This window comes from Pyxicephalus adspersus, chromosome 2 (assembly GCF_032062135.1).
Source record: "Pyxicephalus adspersus chromosome 2, UCB_Pads_2.0, whole genome shotgun sequence".
Lineage (NCBI taxonomy): Eukaryota > Metazoa > Chordata > Amphibia > Anura > Pyxicephalidae > Pyxicephalus > Pyxicephalus adspersus.
This window is the reverse complement of record NC_092859.1, coordinates 48,941,248-48,960,493: the sequence shown is the minus strand read 5'-3', so window position 1 is coordinate 48,960,493 and position 19,246 is coordinate 48,941,248. Positions and strand designations below refer to the sequence as shown.

Genomic DNA, 19,246 nt, shown 5'->3' with positions numbered 1-19,246 from the left:
GGCGCAAGAAAGATCATCACCTCAATGTTGTAACCTACTAACGGGAGGATGATGCCCTCCTGTTCCAGTGCTGACACCAAATTAGTGGTAAAATGGATTTATGATGAAGGACGCTAAGCAAGTGGTATCCACTGCCTAAATCCATTTGAATTCCAAATTGTCTAACAGCCTATCCTGTTGATTCCAAATGCAAAGCCGTCAAGCAGTTTGAATCTACTGCCCACAGGTAGTATCCTTTGGTAAGTATCCTGGTTTCCTGTGATCATAAATTTAATTTACCTTCTTATGAGTAAAGAGTTCACAGTGGCCACCAGCACTCAATGTTTAATATCTCCTTTTCCTGAGGAAGTGGACTTAGTCCTTGCAAAATGCATAGAAGTTTTGGAATACCTCAGTAAGAGAGATTTCCACAAGGGGATGTATATGAGTGTTGTACTTTGAACAAGCTTTTGGTTTTATTGTATGTTATATATATTAATATGTGATTTTCAAATAAAGTGTAATTTGGTTTTATATCCCATTGTCAATTTAACTATGTATGTTCAACCCAAAATTCGGTTTTGCTAAGGGAAACCTAGCTTTTCCTTGTATCCACAATGTATTGGTATGCGGTCTGGTATGATTTGAAGTCCTGAAGGGTACAAAATATTATGATACCTACAAGATGTATGCAAATCTAGAGTTTCAACTTCAGTTACAGCATATTTCCCTCAGTCATTGCAATTTCCTCTACCAAAATTATAACTTGTATATTGCTAATCTGTACACATGTAGATAGACAGACACCACTTATTTTACTGGCTGATAAACACCATAATACTTTGTTAGAAAAACATATACCAAACATTTGTTACATGTGATATAAGGAGGGTTGTCAATCTCATATGGATTTTATCAGTGCCGTGCACATATACACACACTGGCCTTTTTATAAGGTTAACCTTGCTAGCACCCTTTTGGACTCCCCCCTTTGCCTTGAAAGCTGCCATAAATCATCATGGCATAGATAAAACATAATGCTGGAAACATCCCCAGAAAACATCTAACATGCCTCACGCAGTTGATGAAGATTGGTTGACTGCACATCCATGCAAATCTCTCATTCCATTCCATCCCAATCATACTCACTTTAGATATGGTGACTGTGGAAGCTATTTGAGTACAAAGAACTTGTTGTCATGTCACATCAAGAAATCATTTATGATTTGGGCTTTTTGCTACATGATGCGTTATCCTTTTAGAGGTACCTATCGGAAAATGGGATTGTCATGTTCAGCAACAAAACTGAAGTAGACTGTGTTAATTAAACAATGCTTAGCACATGGAACTAAGGGGTCCAAAGTGTATCAAGATAATATCCCCCACATCATTAAACCACTGCCATTAATACTAGGCTGGATGAATTCATGCCTTCATGCTGCTGACCCCTCATTTTTGACCCTGCAATCCGAATGTTTCAGCACAAATTGAGACTCATTAGATCAGCCAACAAATTTCCAATTTGTGTTATCCAATATTGGTGAGCCTGTCTGGATTGTAGCCTCATGTGCCTATTCTTAGCTGCCAGGAGTGGAATCCTGCTGTTGTAGCCCATTTGCTAAAGGTTTGACATGTTGTGAGTTTAAAAATTTTCTTCTTTGTACCTTGGTTGTAACAAATGGTCATTTAAGTTACTTTTGCCTTTATATCAGCTTGGACTAGCCATTCTCCTCTGACATCAACAAGACATTTTTTGTCCAAATAACTGCTGGTCACAGCATGTTTTCACTTTGATGGACCATCTGTAAACTCTGGAGATGGTTGTGCATGAAATTCCCAGCAGATCACCACTTTCTGAAATACTTCGACACATCTGGCTCAAACAACCATGCCACATTCAAAGTCACTTAAACCAGTGGTCCCCAACCTTTTGGAGCCCAAGAACCACTAAATCTAAAGACTCGCATGCATGGGGAACCGTGTGTCACTCAAACAGGAAGAAACTTCCCCCAGAGTGACATCATAATGCTAGAACCCGCCCATTCTCCCATCACAAGTCCAGAGACAAAAAAATGCCCACCGCCCTGAGCCTGTGATGGAGACATGGTCCGCAACTCTGGCCGGTGCGCCACCCAAGCAAGGTCCTTCTCCTGACCCCTCTGGAGGGTGCACCAACCAAAGTCGCGGACCACCGCTGGTCTTTGTGCTCTCGGGGCCTAGCTGTCAGACGGCCCGGCATTGGGGACCCCTGACCTAAACCACCTTTCTTCCCCATGCTTGGTTTGAACCCCATAAGATTATTTACATGTCTAAATTAATTGAAGTACTGCTATGATGGCCAGAAGGTGTATAGTGTGTTTCTCTTTTAAGGAAAATTCTTTTTTAGTCTGCAAGCAATCAAAAGATTAATTTTACTAAAAAACATATATTTCATATTTTTTGTAAGGCTGGGTCTTCACAGACTTTTTTTTATAAACGTATGTAAACGTTGCCACTGCGTTTATTTGCGTTTTTATACACCTTTATTAGCGTTTTAAAGCTTGAGTATGGAAAATGTCTATGCTGCTTTTTTCCCTGTTTTTATCACGTTTACGTTTCAAGCACTTATAAACGCCCCCATTGATATCTCATTTACCAACGTTAATCCGTTTTAATTTTTTAAATGTTGCAAGCAGCGTTATAGATAACGCTTATAAATGTGCCTCAAGGAAACGTCTTGGTGTGGATTAGCCCATTGGAATTTCAAACATTGGCTTTTAAAGCCTCAGGGTAAACGCTGGGGAAAACGTCTGTGTAGACTAAGCCTAAATGCAGCATAGTTAAACCAATGATAATTTTATGATATCTCATTGGTGAACTATTGATGAGATATCTTTGCTTGAAGTCCTTAGTCTGTGTGCCTGATGAATCTATTAAAAGTGATTCATACTCTGGGTTCTTTTGTCTGTTATGTAAAATTTAACGAGATTTGCTAAAACATGAAAAAGTAAGTTACAATGTTCAGAAGTCCTGAATGTATAGGGACAGATTCAGTAGCTATGTCAGTAAGTCCTCACTGTTAAAGTATCTAAAACAAAAATGAAGCCAAGGGCTGACATTGCCCATCAGACCTAACCTATACCTAAAACAATCACTTCTGTGTGGTCTGACCTATATATGGGAACACCTATTAGGATATAATTTTAAAATCATGTGAAATTCCTCTGGGTGTTTAGCATAAATGCCACATCCGGTAATGCACAGACATCGGAAATATGTTTTTGGTTTGAACGGGACTTTGTTTGGCATATTTGATCAAGAAAAAAAAAATGTTTTAATTTTTTTATATAGGACCATTTTTTTTATTAGTGACAAAATATAAAAACATCATGATAAAAAATTATATTGTTGTATAGTACATAGCATATATATGTACTATGCAGCAATAACAATTTTTAACATAATGTTTTTATATTTTGTCACTAATAAAATTTATATTGTTGCATAGTACATAGCATATATATGTACTATGCAACAATAACAATTTTTAACATGATGTTTTTATATTTTGTCACTAATAAAATTTATAAAAAAATATATATAATAAAACTTTTATATAAAATAAATGTAAATATTTTCTTTTCTTGATCAAATATGTCAAAATAAAAGTCCCATTCAAACCAAAAACAAATATCTGGTATTAGGATATAATTTACCATATACCTTATTAGTTTGTTGTTAACCCCCCTAGGGGTAAACCCGAGTTTGACTCACTGTGGATTTTCCATGCAAAAAGTGGTAATCCCGCTCAGTGTAGCTAAAAAGATGAAAAAACCCACTTACCTTGTTCCGTTGTCTTCCCCCGGCGTCCTGCTGGTCCCCACAGGTCCTCAGGGTACGTCTTCCTCCTCTGAGCTTCAGCCGGCGAATGCAGGAAGGATCTCCGGGGTTTCCTGGTGACGTCTGTGCATGCGTCGGTGCGGGCGGGAGGAGCGGCGGGAAATTTAAATAATTTTGTATTGGATTCAATATAAAAAACTGTATTGAGTGCAATACAAAGAAATTTTGATAGAATATATATATATATATATATATATATATATATATATATATATATATAACTATATTATATTTATTATATTCTTGGTATTGTACAGGTATAATACATGTTTCTGTAATATTTTAATTTTTATTTTGAACAGATAGTTTGTTCAGTGTTTTTTTTACTTAAACTTTATTATTAAATTTATTAAATATTGGACATATTTCGGTGAGTTATGCCTAAGAATTATAGGCCTACAATGTAAAAAAAAAGTTCCCTGCAAAAAAATTTAAGACGGACAGAATTAGAACGCTAGGGGGGTTAATAAACAAATTACGCCACTGGATATTACACACAAGCTACATTTGTTATTTGATTTTTTGACTGAACATTGAGCACAGAACATATTTCAATGGTCATTCATGTGTACACTCATGTTCAATGTAATAATTACAGTCCCTTGAATCCTAGTTGCAGTTCTTGAAATCGGGCTTCTATTGTTCTTTATATAGGACAGAGCTGGAAGTAGACTTGGCACTTCACCCAGTAACACAGTGCTGTTTGTTTACAGGACCAGAACAGAGGATGCAGCAGCCCGTGGTAAGTATGTGTGTTAGAAAACTATTTTGGATTCTTGACTTTCAGTTGTTGTTTTACAGTCACCTTTAAAGATAATATTGTAAAGTTCCTAAACGAAACACAAATGTCAAATGACTAACTGATGTTGGTTTTCATAATATTGCCCAAAAAACAAAACAAAAAGTTCATAATGTTGCCCACAAAACAATAGAGTTTATTCATATTTGGATTCTAATAACACCATAGTGGGTGTTATTAGAATCCAAATCCACCCTAAAGCATGTACTGCTTAATAAATCCCATCTATTAGTGAATTATTCTGGCCTAGTTGTGGGTGTATTATAAGTCTGGTACCCTTTACCAAATTTCACTCCAGTTTGCAGACACACACATGTAATTTATACAGTGTTTTATTATTCAAGGGAGGTACTATTTTTCATGCGACAACTACATTGGGCTAGGTTCAGATCTATGGTGGAAATAGGCATTCCCGTGCATGTCCCGTACCACTGTGTTGGTTCCTAATGCCCTTTAAAATTTCCTATGAGCAATATTTAGCTCATTTTTTAGAGTAGTGCAAAAAGCAATAGTGATGTGCAGTAACCCATAATTAATAAAACAAATAGGACAGTCTACGCTACCACATATTAAACACATTTTAAAAAGGCTATGCTTTAAAAATAAGCCAGTAATTGTAAACAACAGTTTTTGTAAGTCTTATTTAGAAACTTTTTTTTTGGTGTTCATGAAAATGAAGTTCTTCAAAAGATGATGAAAAAATATATTAAAAGTGCTAATGCTGAAACGAAGACATATATATATATATATATACACATTGTTCCCACCTAATAGACTATTACTAAAACCAAACAAAGTGATACATATTTGAGTCTTACTTTATACATCGTGTACATTTACTATAGGGTCACATAATGTAATAAATTAATGAATTTGTTTACATTTGCTTTCCAACAAAAAGCAGCATTTCATAATATTGCTCTTTTTACACTGAAAAGTATCAAATATCACATTGAACACAGAACTTACACTGACAAAAACATTTACACGATTTCTTGATCATTGGTTTATAAAAAGAAAAAAAATGAAACTCATAACCACATTAATGCTTTTTTTTTTTTTTTTTTTTTGGGGGGGGGGGGGGGGGCACTGAATATGTTTATTTACAGAGGACTATAATCAGGACAAAAATATCTTGTATGGGAATGAAAAACTAAAGTTTTTACATTGCAAGTGCTCTCTGATTTTTTGATCAATTTATTTTGTCAAAAAAAATCAGAGAAATTGTATTGGTACACATTTTTTTAAAGGCATTATGCCTTGCACAAGCATTACGCTCTGCAAAAGACAAGCAAAGCTTTAGACAATCCCAGGAATATTAGTAAAGAATAATCTAACATATTTATAACAGTAGTAGGCATCCCTGCAATACTTCATTTAGCAATTCTGGTCACAATTCAGAGTCCATATTCATAAAAGTCCATCACATTTAACCTTGGTTCTGAGACACATGCTGAAAACAGAGATTTCATATAAAATTGCACATTATCTAATTCATATTTATATTGCACCATGGAAACTGTAAAAATAGGAATTCCCAGTAATGTACACCTTACTTTAAATAGGAGATAACATCCAGAGCTATAATGTGGACAAGATAGAGTGAGTGAGTTATATCTACAGCCTTTGATGAAAATGTTTAATCTATGGCGTGCAGTAATAACTATGTATTTGGCAAAATAGTTAGCTCAGCTAAACTAGGCAATATTGTAAAGATCTAAGCAAATAAAACAATTAAAAACATTAAACAGTTTTGACTAGACTAGAAATAATAATTTATTTCTAGAATAAATAGAATTTCTGGAATAAATTGTTGTACTATTATTACTACTGTTACTGCTGTCTGATCTTGTTGAATCTTGTTGGCTTTTCACCTTTCTTCCTGCCCTAACCCTTTTGCATTTTACATATATATATATATGTATATATATATATATATATATTTAGGCACTACTCAAAGTTAATGAGGTGCTGCTACAGTTTGAAGGTAACTGCCAAAGCATAGGAGCTATTATTAGCGATACTTTTAGAACAGTTGAGGCATATGCAAGCCATCAGGGCTGTTTAATTGAAACAGCTATTTTAGAAATCTGCCTCACTAAAACATCAAGATAGACAGATAGATTTTACAAGTGAATCTATTTTGCTACCGGATAAAGCTATTAATGAGCAGCTGCTGTTGTTTTACTTGATCAAATCATAGACCTCAACAGGCTAAAATAATAAATAGGACCTATATTTAATGCAAAATTAACTTTTTGCACTTGTTGCTTAATTTAATGTCCGGGTAGTAGTTAAGCCAGAACGATAACAAATGAACTAAGCTCATTTAGTCAACTTATTATACTGACTTTCCAGGACCTGTGACAGATCTCAGAAGAAAAGCATTGTTGCTTAACTAATGTAACATGTATGCTTTTATGCTATTAAGTAGTTTAGGAAATGTGTGCCTTTGTTATTTGTCAAGGCTCACAATGCCCTTCACCAGCTATGTAATACAAAACTTTATTCTAGAGGAGGTGGAGGAAAAAGTGCATTAAAGCATCACTATCCAAGTACCGTTCATACATTTAAGGAGAACTGCAGTCAATACAAATGCCATCAATAAAAATACATAATATCTGGTTATGTTCACCTTTTTTTCCTCCATTTTAGATATAAAATCCAAAAGGCTCTTACTGAAGTTTAAAACTGCCAAAAGCTGATTGCCATTGTTAAATAAGGATGTGTCCACTTTTGGACACAGTGGTAAATCATTAGAATTGTTCAGAAAACTAAACACAACTATTATTAGTCTTTGTTAATACACAGAATATTTCAAAGCAGTAGAAACCTGAATGGGCAGTTTATGAATGCCTACAAATTACATTGTGGTAAATATGGTTGGCAAATTAAAACGACTGCAACTGAGTAGTTACATTTGTGTTATTTTGTAGGGGTGTGAAGATTCAAAAGGAGATCTGTTGTATATATGATTATAAGAAATATACTAAGAAATGTTCCTAAATGCAGACAGTTGGCATGAATATAAGTAGTATGAGCAACTATCTATTTAAAACATAGGTAGTAAGTTAGTGCGTACAATGGAAACACATTAAAACTTATATTTGTAACACATGGCACAGATTAACCATAAGCAGGCATTCCTGCAAAGACAAAATTACAAAAAAAGAATCATGCCTAAATATCTATATAACTGCAAAGGTAAAATTAAAAAAATACAACAAAAAATAAGTAAAAACACAAAATTACATACAAATGTTGTGTTTAGTGCACTGTACACATAGTGATTATGAATGTTCATACTTATATTAACAAATGTAATATCCCTCTGTATATTATAATGATATGGCTATGATATTGGCACTATACATGCTTGCTTAAATAGAGATTTTTGCATTCAGAAATGTACCTATATGTACTGCTACCAGTTTGAATGAATAATAATCTGTTTGAGATAATGGTTTGTGCAAGATGTGCACAAACTCCTAAATAAAATATAAGGAGATTAGGAAAACATCCACCAGAAAGCTTTATACAAACCAAAAATATTAATTGACTGATGAGCAAATGAGTGGGGAAAAAATAGATTCAACAAATCTTTAATGCAGATTAGATTAAAATATTTACTATAACCTTTCTTTTTTTTTTGCTTTTGCTTTCTTTTTTTTGGGTTTAGGTTCCTTTAACATATTACAGTATATTAGTAACAGTAAGCAAATATTTTGCTGCTGTTCTTTTAGCCACATTGTGAATTGTGAAAAAATGCTTTCACATTATTACAATGCTTTGTATATAATCTGCATTGCGATCTGTATATATATATATATATATATATATATATATAAATATATATATATATCTATATATATTATATATATATTTAGGTTATTAAAACAAAAAAAATTAAATAATAACTAGACCAGATGATACCATACCCACATCCTACTCCTATAATCTTTTTTATGATTTAGTGCAGACAGTTAAAGTGATTGCATGGTATTTTAAGCCTGTAATCTGTCCATTTGGTTTGTGACTGAAAAAATAAATATGCATGTTTGTCATCGGCTCTTTATAATCTCATTTATTCTGATTTGCTTGCAGGGCAGACTAGAAGATTTTCCAGAACTGTATTGAACTGTATTTATCTGAACTAGTTGGAAAGTGTTAAGGTGGTGTTGTGAAAAAGGTAATCCTCCCTAAAGCAGTCAATCTTACCAGCATCCGAATCAGTTGACAATTTATAGACAAGACATGAGTTATATTGGAGTTTGCAAACGGTCTCCCAGCATTTAATCTCAACAGAAGTGTCAATTTAAGCCTGACCTAACATTTGTAATATATATATATATATATATATATATGTATATATATATATATACTGTTACTGCACAACACATTTATGTATCAACACAAATTGAGCAAGCTACTAAGCTACTTTTGGCTAGTATAGCACACTTTCAAACCTTTAAAAAATAAAATAGTCTTTAACAATCAACTGCTCAGTATGACCAACCCATAGTAATTTTTCTTAAGCTTTTTTACAATAAAAATATACTTTAGCAATAATTGAATAAAAATGTATGTGGCCTGAATCCTCAGGTGGTGGTGGTTTAAGATAGTTAAATAATAGGGTTACAGAAAAGCAAATTGCTTTACATTTATATCCTTAAGGCATATGTAATGGTACCCAGGAAAGTGCACTGTGAATCAGTTTTCATGCATGATTGAGAACAAAGGTAGCTAAGATGAGTTCAGACTAAAAATACAGAATTAGGAAACAGGACACTGCATGGTAGAGTAACTTTGCTGTATATTGGCCCCAGTGGATGCATGCATTGACTTATGCACTAAAGGGTTAATAAAATATTTACAACATTTTACATGTGCTCTCCAACTGAGAAGTCTATACTGTTATAAAAAGTGTTTCCAGCTATATTCCAGTAGATTAGTGTCACTAATATATCTATCATTGAAATGCAATGAAATATTTACATAACAATTTAATCCGATGGCATGGCACCATATCACATTACCATACAAGCTTTTGTTATGCTCATTCTTTTTGTGAATAATTATCAGTGCCTATAACATAGATAGAGAGTTTAAAAATAAATCAGCTCAACTACCAAAGTAATCGAATCCATCATTTTAGATTTCATGAATAATACTAAATTATGGCACTCCATGAAAAAAAGTAACAGATACAATTTGAGTTGGTGCAGTACACCAATCAAAATACTCCATACATGAAATGATTTATGTTTTATAAGGCCTGTGTTGCGTGCAAGTTTCCATGGGAGATTCCTCTGTTTATTTTTAAAGGTAAAGGTATGATACCCAATAGACCAAATTAAACAAGCAGAAAGCAGTTGGGAAAAAAATTCGTGAATAGGAGTCAATTTTCGCAACACGTATGTGTATCCTTCCATGTCGCCAAGCACCAGTTCGGCAATCCTCAAAACAGCAGAAGAAGCTGGCACAATCTTTTCCATCAAGACATTCATACCCATATTCTTCATCCCGTTCTTGAAGATGTGTAGCATTATTCATTTGAATGGTTGCTGATCTTGGACGAATGTCAATAGTAGGTGCCTAATATTTGAGTTGAACAAAAACAAACACAGTTAAGAAACTATAGTATATAATATTATAACAAAATATATCTATAATACCTGTAATACATTATTTGGGACTGAATTACCACAAAACAGAATTAGAAGATGAATAGATTATAATCAAACATTAAAAAATGTGTAATGTTTATATGTCAAAAGATTAGGACATACTGTGTCCCAACCACATAGCAATGGTCACACCGTTGTTTGTACCTTGTCAACAATGATTTCATTAGAAATAGTGTTTCACAGATTTTAGGAAAGCTGCTGTTGCTTCTACAAATAACAGGGATGCTTAGTGAGATTTTTTTACATAGAAGAAGTGAATAAAATTAGTTGTTAATTTACATCATATAAGGTTATGTGTGTAGTTTTATTTTACTACAGAAGTCAGCAAAAGGTATGTCAAATTGAAAAACATATTGTATTTAACTGTATTAAGTTGATACCTGTAAAGATAGTAATCTGTGTCTTTTTTTTAAATCAAAGTATAGGCAAAATCAGCACTGGTATACCAGGTGTTTACTAAACATGACTGGTGTCCGTTAAAGTCAAAGTGTTTTGGGCTTCGGGTAGGCTTCTCTGATAAGCTCTGGTAATGTTGGTAAAGAATACTCTGGACATATCACAGTTTTTTTGGAACAAATGTGAATCTAATAAAAATGTTTCTATTAGATTGATATTTTTGGTACAGTTGCTTATATGTCTTTTTTGCCTCACTACAGAAACCTTGATGAAGGAAGCATACTGAACCCCCTAAATTATATCTACTTATCGATTTAGTTTACCCAATGATTTATCCAATATTAGGTCAGATTTACACTGGACTTTTCTAAAACTTTAAAGTGTGGCAAATAAATCGGAATATCAAAATGTAGTTGTTAATTCACATACCTAAACATTTACATGCAAACAAAAATGTTCAACAAAAAGTGATAGTTACAGCAGAGGCTTTGGAAAACCATATTACATTGTTGACAAAAGTCAGCTTTTATTTATAAGGTTTGAATCCCTTTGCTGTAAAAGTAACAGTCGTTGGGCTTCAAACAAGTATTTCTTTAGATTTACTTTGCATAAAGTCTAACAGCTTTGCTTTGTAACAGATTTCAATTGAATGTACATTTGATCTTCTACAAAACAAGACTTTTTTTTCTTTTCATAACTATTTAACAGATTTTTTACAATCAAAGGAAATATATGCTTTTAAAAATAGGTGTTTTAAAAAAGGTGCACATGTTTGAAAAAAATGTGAAAGCTATAAATAAAATATGTATACATTGGTAAGTAAATACACACTTTTTTAAATCTATCCAAACATAATTTTGAAGACACATCTCTTTAAATATAAAGATAATGCATAATATGTGTTAGTTTCCAAATCTTCTTATCATAACAATCACATTAGTTGATTCACTTTCCATATTAGAAGCCCAGTTTCTTTGCTTACTTGACTGAACAACTTCAAAAATAATAATATACACAGTGGGCAGTACTGCATACATACAGTATATCTCCTTTTCCCTAGGAATAAGTAAGCAAACATTTTACATCAAATACTTTATTTTAATTTGTGTTTTGTTTATTTATTTATTTTTTTAATATTAGATTTATTTCCAATTATTGCAGACTGTTTTGGTGTAAAAATGCATTGAAGCATTGTAAAATGAAATGCACATTACAAACTCTAATAAATGTTCTAATACATAAGTGGTCCGCAAGAAAATTTTGGTGATCCGCGGCTCTGGCCGGTGCACCCCTGAGTGGAGCCAGGAGAAGGACCCCGCTGGGAGGATGCATTGACCAGAGCCAGAGTTAAATTTAGTGGTCCGCCAGTCCAAAAAGGTTGGGGACCACTGTAATACATTGTGATGCTCAAATTATATTTACTAAATGGTTCTTTAATTTCAAAAGCTAAAAATTATTTTTCGTTACTGAAAATATATTAATGTTATTACAGAACAGAAAATAAATTATTATTATTACATTTTTTTTTTTTACAGTTTGTTCTAGTATGTGGACTAGATTACTTATAAATACTTGTTTCCCACACTCTGCCACATACAAGGAAATAAATGCCCAGAGGAGTAAGTAGATAGTAACCAGAAACGACTGGGACCTGCAAAGCCCTTTTATTCTTTCTATTTAATGTAAGTGCTAGAAAGACTTTGTTGCTAGTGAGTTCCTTTGATATATAAATTAATGCATATGTTTGCTATTATTGTATATGTACAGAAGCAAATATTCTCAACCATACACACTATTCCAATAGAGGTATGAAGAAGTTAAGAATAGAGTTAACATATACATTTTGATTCAAGTATTTCGAAATGATTATTTTATCGAAAAAAATTATATTTATGTTGTGAAATATGTGTACATTTGAAGTGTTGCTAACCCTAAGAACAAATGTGCAATATATTGTGGGATACTTGTTCTTGGGTGTGGTGGGTTCATTAGTTTTAATTGATGTCTGACAGGTGAATATGTCAAGACACAATTCCTGTCCTAGGATAACAACACTTACATACTGTACTGTATCCATGGAGCTGCAGAATCATCACCCTAGGACAGGATTATACATCATCTTTCCAAATTTATCATCTGTAGCTTATCAAGTTGAAATAGTCAGGGATGATAATAAGATAATAATACAAAGTGCATACGCAGGCTAACTGTATTTATGTCAGGATTAACAGGATTTCTACTATCCACACAACTAGTATAAAAAATATAACATGACCTAAGCGAAACAGTATATTTGTTACAACCTGTAGTAAATGAATAAGTGAGTGCTTGAAATGTGCCAACATTATTGTGAATATATACATTGTTGGAAAAAATATCAGATTTTTTTTTCAACTTTAAAGCAGGCATAAATAAAAAATAAATCCAAAATCTATTTAATTGCATACCTTTGAAAAAAATATTATTTCTCTAACTCTATACAGTGAAACTGGCAAAATATGGGCGAATACATTCTTTATTTTTCATATTTTTAAAACATTTCTTGTAATTAGAAAATAGTAGCAAAACAAAAAAGTATCAAAATTACATCCAAACCATAGTGAGATAAATATATTTAGTTTAGAAAAAATGCTGTTAATTACAAAAATCTGCTAAAAATTCAAAATCATATTTTTCTCTTCTCTGGTTCTCAGAATTCGCCCATATGGGTTATGAAGACATTAGAGAAGATGAAGGTAATGCACAAGGTGTACTGCAGCTCTAGTGATAAACAGCTATCATCTACAACATTGCCACAAATATGAATGTTCTAAAACTGATATTCGACTTGTGACAACATTCAGCAAATGACAGACCAAAGGCTTACAGTTCTGCATCATTCTTTTAAAGGCATACTTATATGGAGCAGTGAAATGGGATGATATTGTTTGTGTCCTTTAGCCAAAAAAAGATGAAAAGTACTAGTAACTAACATTGAGGTTTATTTATAAAGGAAGTCTAGGCTATTCACAAGAAAATAATGTATCATACTGCAAGGAAATTTTCACTTAGCTTAGTGATGTGGTAAAAAAATCACTTTGCATTGATATACAGGCAGTCTCCAGGTTACAAACAAGATTCTGTAGGTTTGTTCTTAAAGCAGACCTAAACTTAACATACTTTACATACCTATTTTACATATTTTTAACTTTTCATACCTTTACTTTATTGCAAGGCGATAAAGACAGAATGAGAGCACAGATCCTTCGAGGATTCTCAGGTCCTGGCTGCTCCTTCTGCGCATGGCCAAAGCTTTTTTGTCATAGTAAGGGATGCTGATCTCATGCATGGGCAGTGAAATCAACGCTTTTTTTTCCAATTAACCACAGACTAAATCACCCGATCACACCTGCGCAGTGCGAGATCAGGTGACATAGACAGAAGCAGGAAAAAGAGGAAAGAAGATGGCAGTGTCTAGCTCGCCCTCCACAAGGGGACGAAGACAGAAAACTGGACAGCTTTAAGTTGAATTCGTATACTGGTGAAGGTATATTTTTTATTAAATGCAACTTGGACAGATGTTTGTCTTAACATATTATTTCTTTTTTTACCTTTCTGTACATACTTACTTTCTGTAAATGCTTAAAAAGCAGTACAACCTTAAACAACCTTGGTAGATGATGGACTTGTTGGTGAGGATGACATTGGTATTAGTCAGGGTCAGATTCTGCTTCTGGAGACAGTTTCTTAAAGTAGGCATTAAAGGAGGTTTGCACAGAGCTTTTCTTTTTCTCAACATGAAAAGCCATGTAGCATCCCAGGGTTTCGGTAACTGTACAGTAAACTTCGGTAAACTTCTGTGTTTCAAGAACTTACTTCTCTAACTTTGCCAGTTCTGCTTCGATGAGTACGAGTATGATGTATAGTTCTATCGTGTATAAAGTAGGGCTCTGTGAAGGCAGGGACCCTTTATCAACAGCAATCTCTAGGAGCAGCAGTTGAACACAAACTGTGTGGAACGCCATGCCATACACTTTGGCTGCAACCCAGTGATCCCCTGTTGTACAGCCTTCATTTGTGTCATATGGAAGTTGGATGTTTGTAACTCGGGGACTGCCTGTACCCAATTTAAAAATGTGATTTCTTCTTAAACATAGTTGACATCATAAGTCAGCATACCTTCACCTTATTTACTCAGGTTTTAAAAGTTAAAATTTCCTTTCAGAGTGATGTCAGTTTGTTAATTAACAGCCTAAACTCCTTTAGTATATCAACCCCATTGTTTCTTAACTGTGAAAATTGTGTAAATGCTGCTGAATCAACTTTTTTAAAGATATCAATAATTTTGTTATACATTCTTGTCATATTGTATTTGCCTATAAAATAAAAAATAAAGCCAATCACAAATTAGGCTTTTAAAGTTTAATTCAGCAGACACATGCAGTGAATTTCCATTCCAGAAACATTATACCTTGAAGGAAAACATCCAGAGAAGCTTTTGTTGTACAGATAAGAAAGGAAAATCAGGATTTAGGAGTAAAATTATGAAAGAAAAATTAAAATAATAGCCTTTGTAGCATTATCAAAAACACAATACATGACTGCTAAACAATGCAACTAAAATATAAATAAGATAATGTTTGTCAATAACTATGATACAGAGGTTCAAAAATGTTTACTAATTAAAGGCCTCCCAGTATTCCAAGATCTATTAAAATGTCATTACACTAATCGGTAAAGTTCCAGGGTTTGGTTTGATAAAGCTTCCAAGTTTGTAAGTTACTGTGTCTTAAAAAATTCCAGCCCACAGCATCTGCCTATTACTCAACCATATACTAAAAAAAACCTAAGAAATAGGAGAAATACATTCTATAACATAATGCTTATTTTTTTATTATTATTATTATTATTATTATTATTATTTTGGTTTGGTTTGCTAGTCAAGACAATACAGGACATTCTTTTAAAGCAGTAAATGTGTCAGTTCTGGGGGCATACCAGATACAAAATACTTTCTAAAATCCTAAAAAAGTGATCCTAGAGGTGAACTTTTTATAATTATATTAAACATTGAAAATGTAGGTGGTATGACCAACTGCAACTACTGCTGTCAAAAAAAAAAAAATTCATACAAGATGTTTCTATTATTGGATCATATGTAACAAATATTTTTATGGAAATTAATTTAATTTTTTAAAATATATTATTTTTTATGATTTACCTATTTATTTATTTTTTTGATTTCTTCTTGGTTGTTGTACATTTTTCTCTAACTCTCATGTGTAATGGCTATACAATATTATATTATGTATTTATAGAACAATTAAAAAAAATAGGTTGTTTAATTTAAAAACTAGAATACATATAATAAAATTCTTATTTCTAACATAAACCTTTAAAAACAAACTTTAAAAAATGGTTATCCCATGTAAATAGCAATAAAAACTGTTACTACCAACCCAAAAAGGTTTCAACAAAAACTGCAGGAACAGTATCCTAAACAATTTAAAATATTATAGTTTTGCATTTTATGTTTAGTTTAAAAAAAAACATCATACAAGTAACTAAAAATTGAAAAAAATGAATTGGTTATACATTAATTGTATCATATACTGAAAAAAAAATAACTTTAGAAAACCATATTTGTAATCATTTGCAGTTTTCTACTCAGTCAATGAAACTGCAATGGCATGATCTTGATTTGAAATGATTATGGTATGAGCAATACCAAACTATACAGATTTTATTAAGGTCATAGAGTAGTTTTTAACTTATCTGGCATTTTTAAGTGTTCTGTCCACTTTAACTGATAAATGCTTGATCATATTTAGGTGCACAGGAATTATTAAATATATAATACCATTTAGGGTTATATTATAAAAATAATAATACAAATTCTCCCAGTATACTTACTGGATTTTTCTTCTTTTTTTCCTTGTCCTTGCTTGGCTTCCTATTACTAACAAAATAGTGGAGGGTGCCATATTCCACCAAGGCAGAGAATACAAAGATAAAGCACACTGAGACAAAAAGGTCCATTGCTGTTACATATGAGACCTTTGGAAGGGATTTCCGAGCAATGGTACTCAAAGTGGTCATTGTGAGCACAGTTGTAATACCTATATTAAAAAAAGAAGACAGCAGATTTAGTAATTGTAACATTTTGTGCATAAGAATGGAAGAGAATCATTATTTACTAGCTTTTATTTCTTTTATTAGACCTGGATTTTCTTTGGTAATCTTCCAGGGAACCACATGGACAGAGAAATACTTAGGTTTACATTTTACAGTTTAGAAGTATAGCAGTTGAACTGCATTTATTATCAACACTGTTTTTGCAAGCACATCTTTCTTGATGGCCAAAATTTTACCTTTAAAAATTATAATTTTTTTTAGAAAAAATATATGTGTTTAGCAGTAGTGTTTGATGACTTTTGGCTTGCCATTGGGCGTGCTGGTAATATTCAGTTTAGTAACAAAATACCTTTCAACAGATTTATATTAGACTCTGAGAGTGGCCTTGTGCACATGTGTGCAGGTAACATAAGTTATGATGAACTGTAGTCCTTTGACTACAAAATAGATATTTTCTTAGACTCTTGTAACAGTCTTGCTTTGCCATATGTGTTAGAAAATTAACCAATCTGATTATAAACCCAAGTACTTATTTGTACCTGAAAGTAAGGGAAATAGCTACAACTCAAGTAAAGATCTAGGGCACAGTCATGCAGCCATCACTGCTAAAATTCAAAAGAAATGCCAAAAAATGCAAGTGAATAAATACATTCATGGTGTGTTATTTTTAAAAGATTTTTTTTTAGGGGGAAAATTAAAATCACATTGGCTCAGTCTGTAGATTGTTTCCCCCTTTTTACAAGGTAAAGTATTCTGTATTTTTGAGCTAGCTATGATTGGTCACCTACGCTTAAATAATCTTTTGTGCAAATATTGTTGGCATTGTGTCAACATTGTGTCTTCATGTAAAGTTTGTAACAAAATCATGCATTTTGTCCCTGACTGCAAGAGATTGTTACACACTTTTCACAGCACCATGACCTGAGTATAAACCAAGATTCTTTTTCCAATCTGATTTTTGGGAGGGATCTTGGTTTATACTTGAGTATATGCGTAAGTAAAAAGCATTTACACAGCAAATCAACAAAGACCTAAAAATACATATTTACAATTAAAGTGTCCCCATACAATTATTTAAAGATATAGGAATATTTTAGGGCCATTACTAAATAATAATAAATAATAATATATTGGTGTCATTTGCTCTGCAGCCCCTAAAGGAGTTTATTTGGGTAAAAAATGTTAAGTGGAACAAGTATCTACCAGAGGGAGAGAGAGAGAGAGAGAGATGAAATTTCCTTACCTCTGGAGTGGTTTCTGACCTTTATTACATAAAAGGACAGGTGGTGAAGGATTGAAAAATGTGTAAAGCTCTCCAACTTAGATGTAATGTAGTTATAAAAGAAGGATGAACAGCAAACAAAGAATGAAGTTAGAAACACCTAATGGTATAAAACATAACTAAAATAATCTGCTCAAAATGGGTCAATCCTACTTCACACAACAATGCTTATCTCTGCTACATCCATCAACTGAAATGCTTGCTGCTAGATTTATTTATAACTTACCCAATGATGTCCTAGCTGGAACAGCATCTTTGTTAATCCAAAATGATACCCAGGATAAAACGACAATAAGAGTGCAAGGTATGTAAGTCTGTATAGTAAAATAACCCATTCTCCTGGCCAGGTCAAAGTACACAGTCATGACTACATAGTCTCCTATAAAGAAAGAGACAGAAAACAAAATAGATAGCAAGAATAAAGGAATAAAATAAGCAATATACAGAAGTAAATATTAAAACATGGTACAATAAAGTAATATGAAAAATGCTACTGCTAAAACACTTTTTTTTATATTAGAGTGGGTTGTTAAATGTAATGTGACAGAACTGTCTTTGGAGTATGGGGCCTTATAGGAGGTGTGAAGCAACTATTATTGTATTAGCATACTGTTTTTATATGCTATTTCTGTGTTTATGATCATACATGACTCGCACATCACATGCATTTAATGTCACGTCACACCCTTACATATACAAACATCTATATTTTTACTTTCATATACACATACTGAAATACTTCTGAAACTTTTAATGAATATTTTTTTAAAATTTTTTTTATAATACATTAAAGATCAATAATTTCTTTACATCAAATTGCAAGATTTTAATAGCATTTTGTGTCATGGAGATGATGCTTTAGGAGTAAAACCTTTCTCCTTCCTACAGCAGCTGTAGTTTCTCTCCTTTTGCTTTTCAAGCTATTAACCCAGCTATAAGTATATGGAAAAAATAGGCTTTTTGGAATTATCTTGAATAATTTAAGGCTGTGTTTTTTATGAATAATTTGGTCTAATGTATTGCAAATTGTAATTATAAATTGTGTATTGCACTGGAAAATCACAAGATAAATAATCAAAATGGTTTTGTCTAGCTTAAAGCAAACCCGTG

At 32.7% G+C, this 19,246-nt stretch overlaps 1 protein-coding gene across 2 annotated transcripts in view; it reads right to left on the bottom strand.

Annotated features, from left to right (window-relative positions):
- Nucleotides 1–5,459: 5,459 nt before the first annotated feature.
- The window catches only part of GABRG2 (gamma-aminobutyric acid type A receptor subunit gamma2), a 77,787-nt gene continuing 64,000 nt past the window's right edge, over nt 5,460–19,246 (bottom strand). The window contains exons 7-10 of one of the 2 annotated variants that reach the window (XM_072400719.1): nt 18,363–18,515; nt 16,633–16,838; nt 15,191–15,214; nt 5,460–10,252 (exon numbers count right to left, since the gene is read on the bottom strand). In XM_072400719.1, the coding sequence (XP_072256820.1) occupies nt 9,977–10,252; nt 15,191–15,214; nt 16,633–16,838; nt 18,363–18,515 (659 nt within the window). In that variant the 3' untranslated portion in view covers nt 5,460–9,976. The remainder of the gene's footprint in view (nt 10,253–15,190; nt 15,215–16,632; nt 16,839–18,362; nt 18,516–19,246) is intronic. The other variant, XM_072400720.1, reaches the window with a different exon arrangement.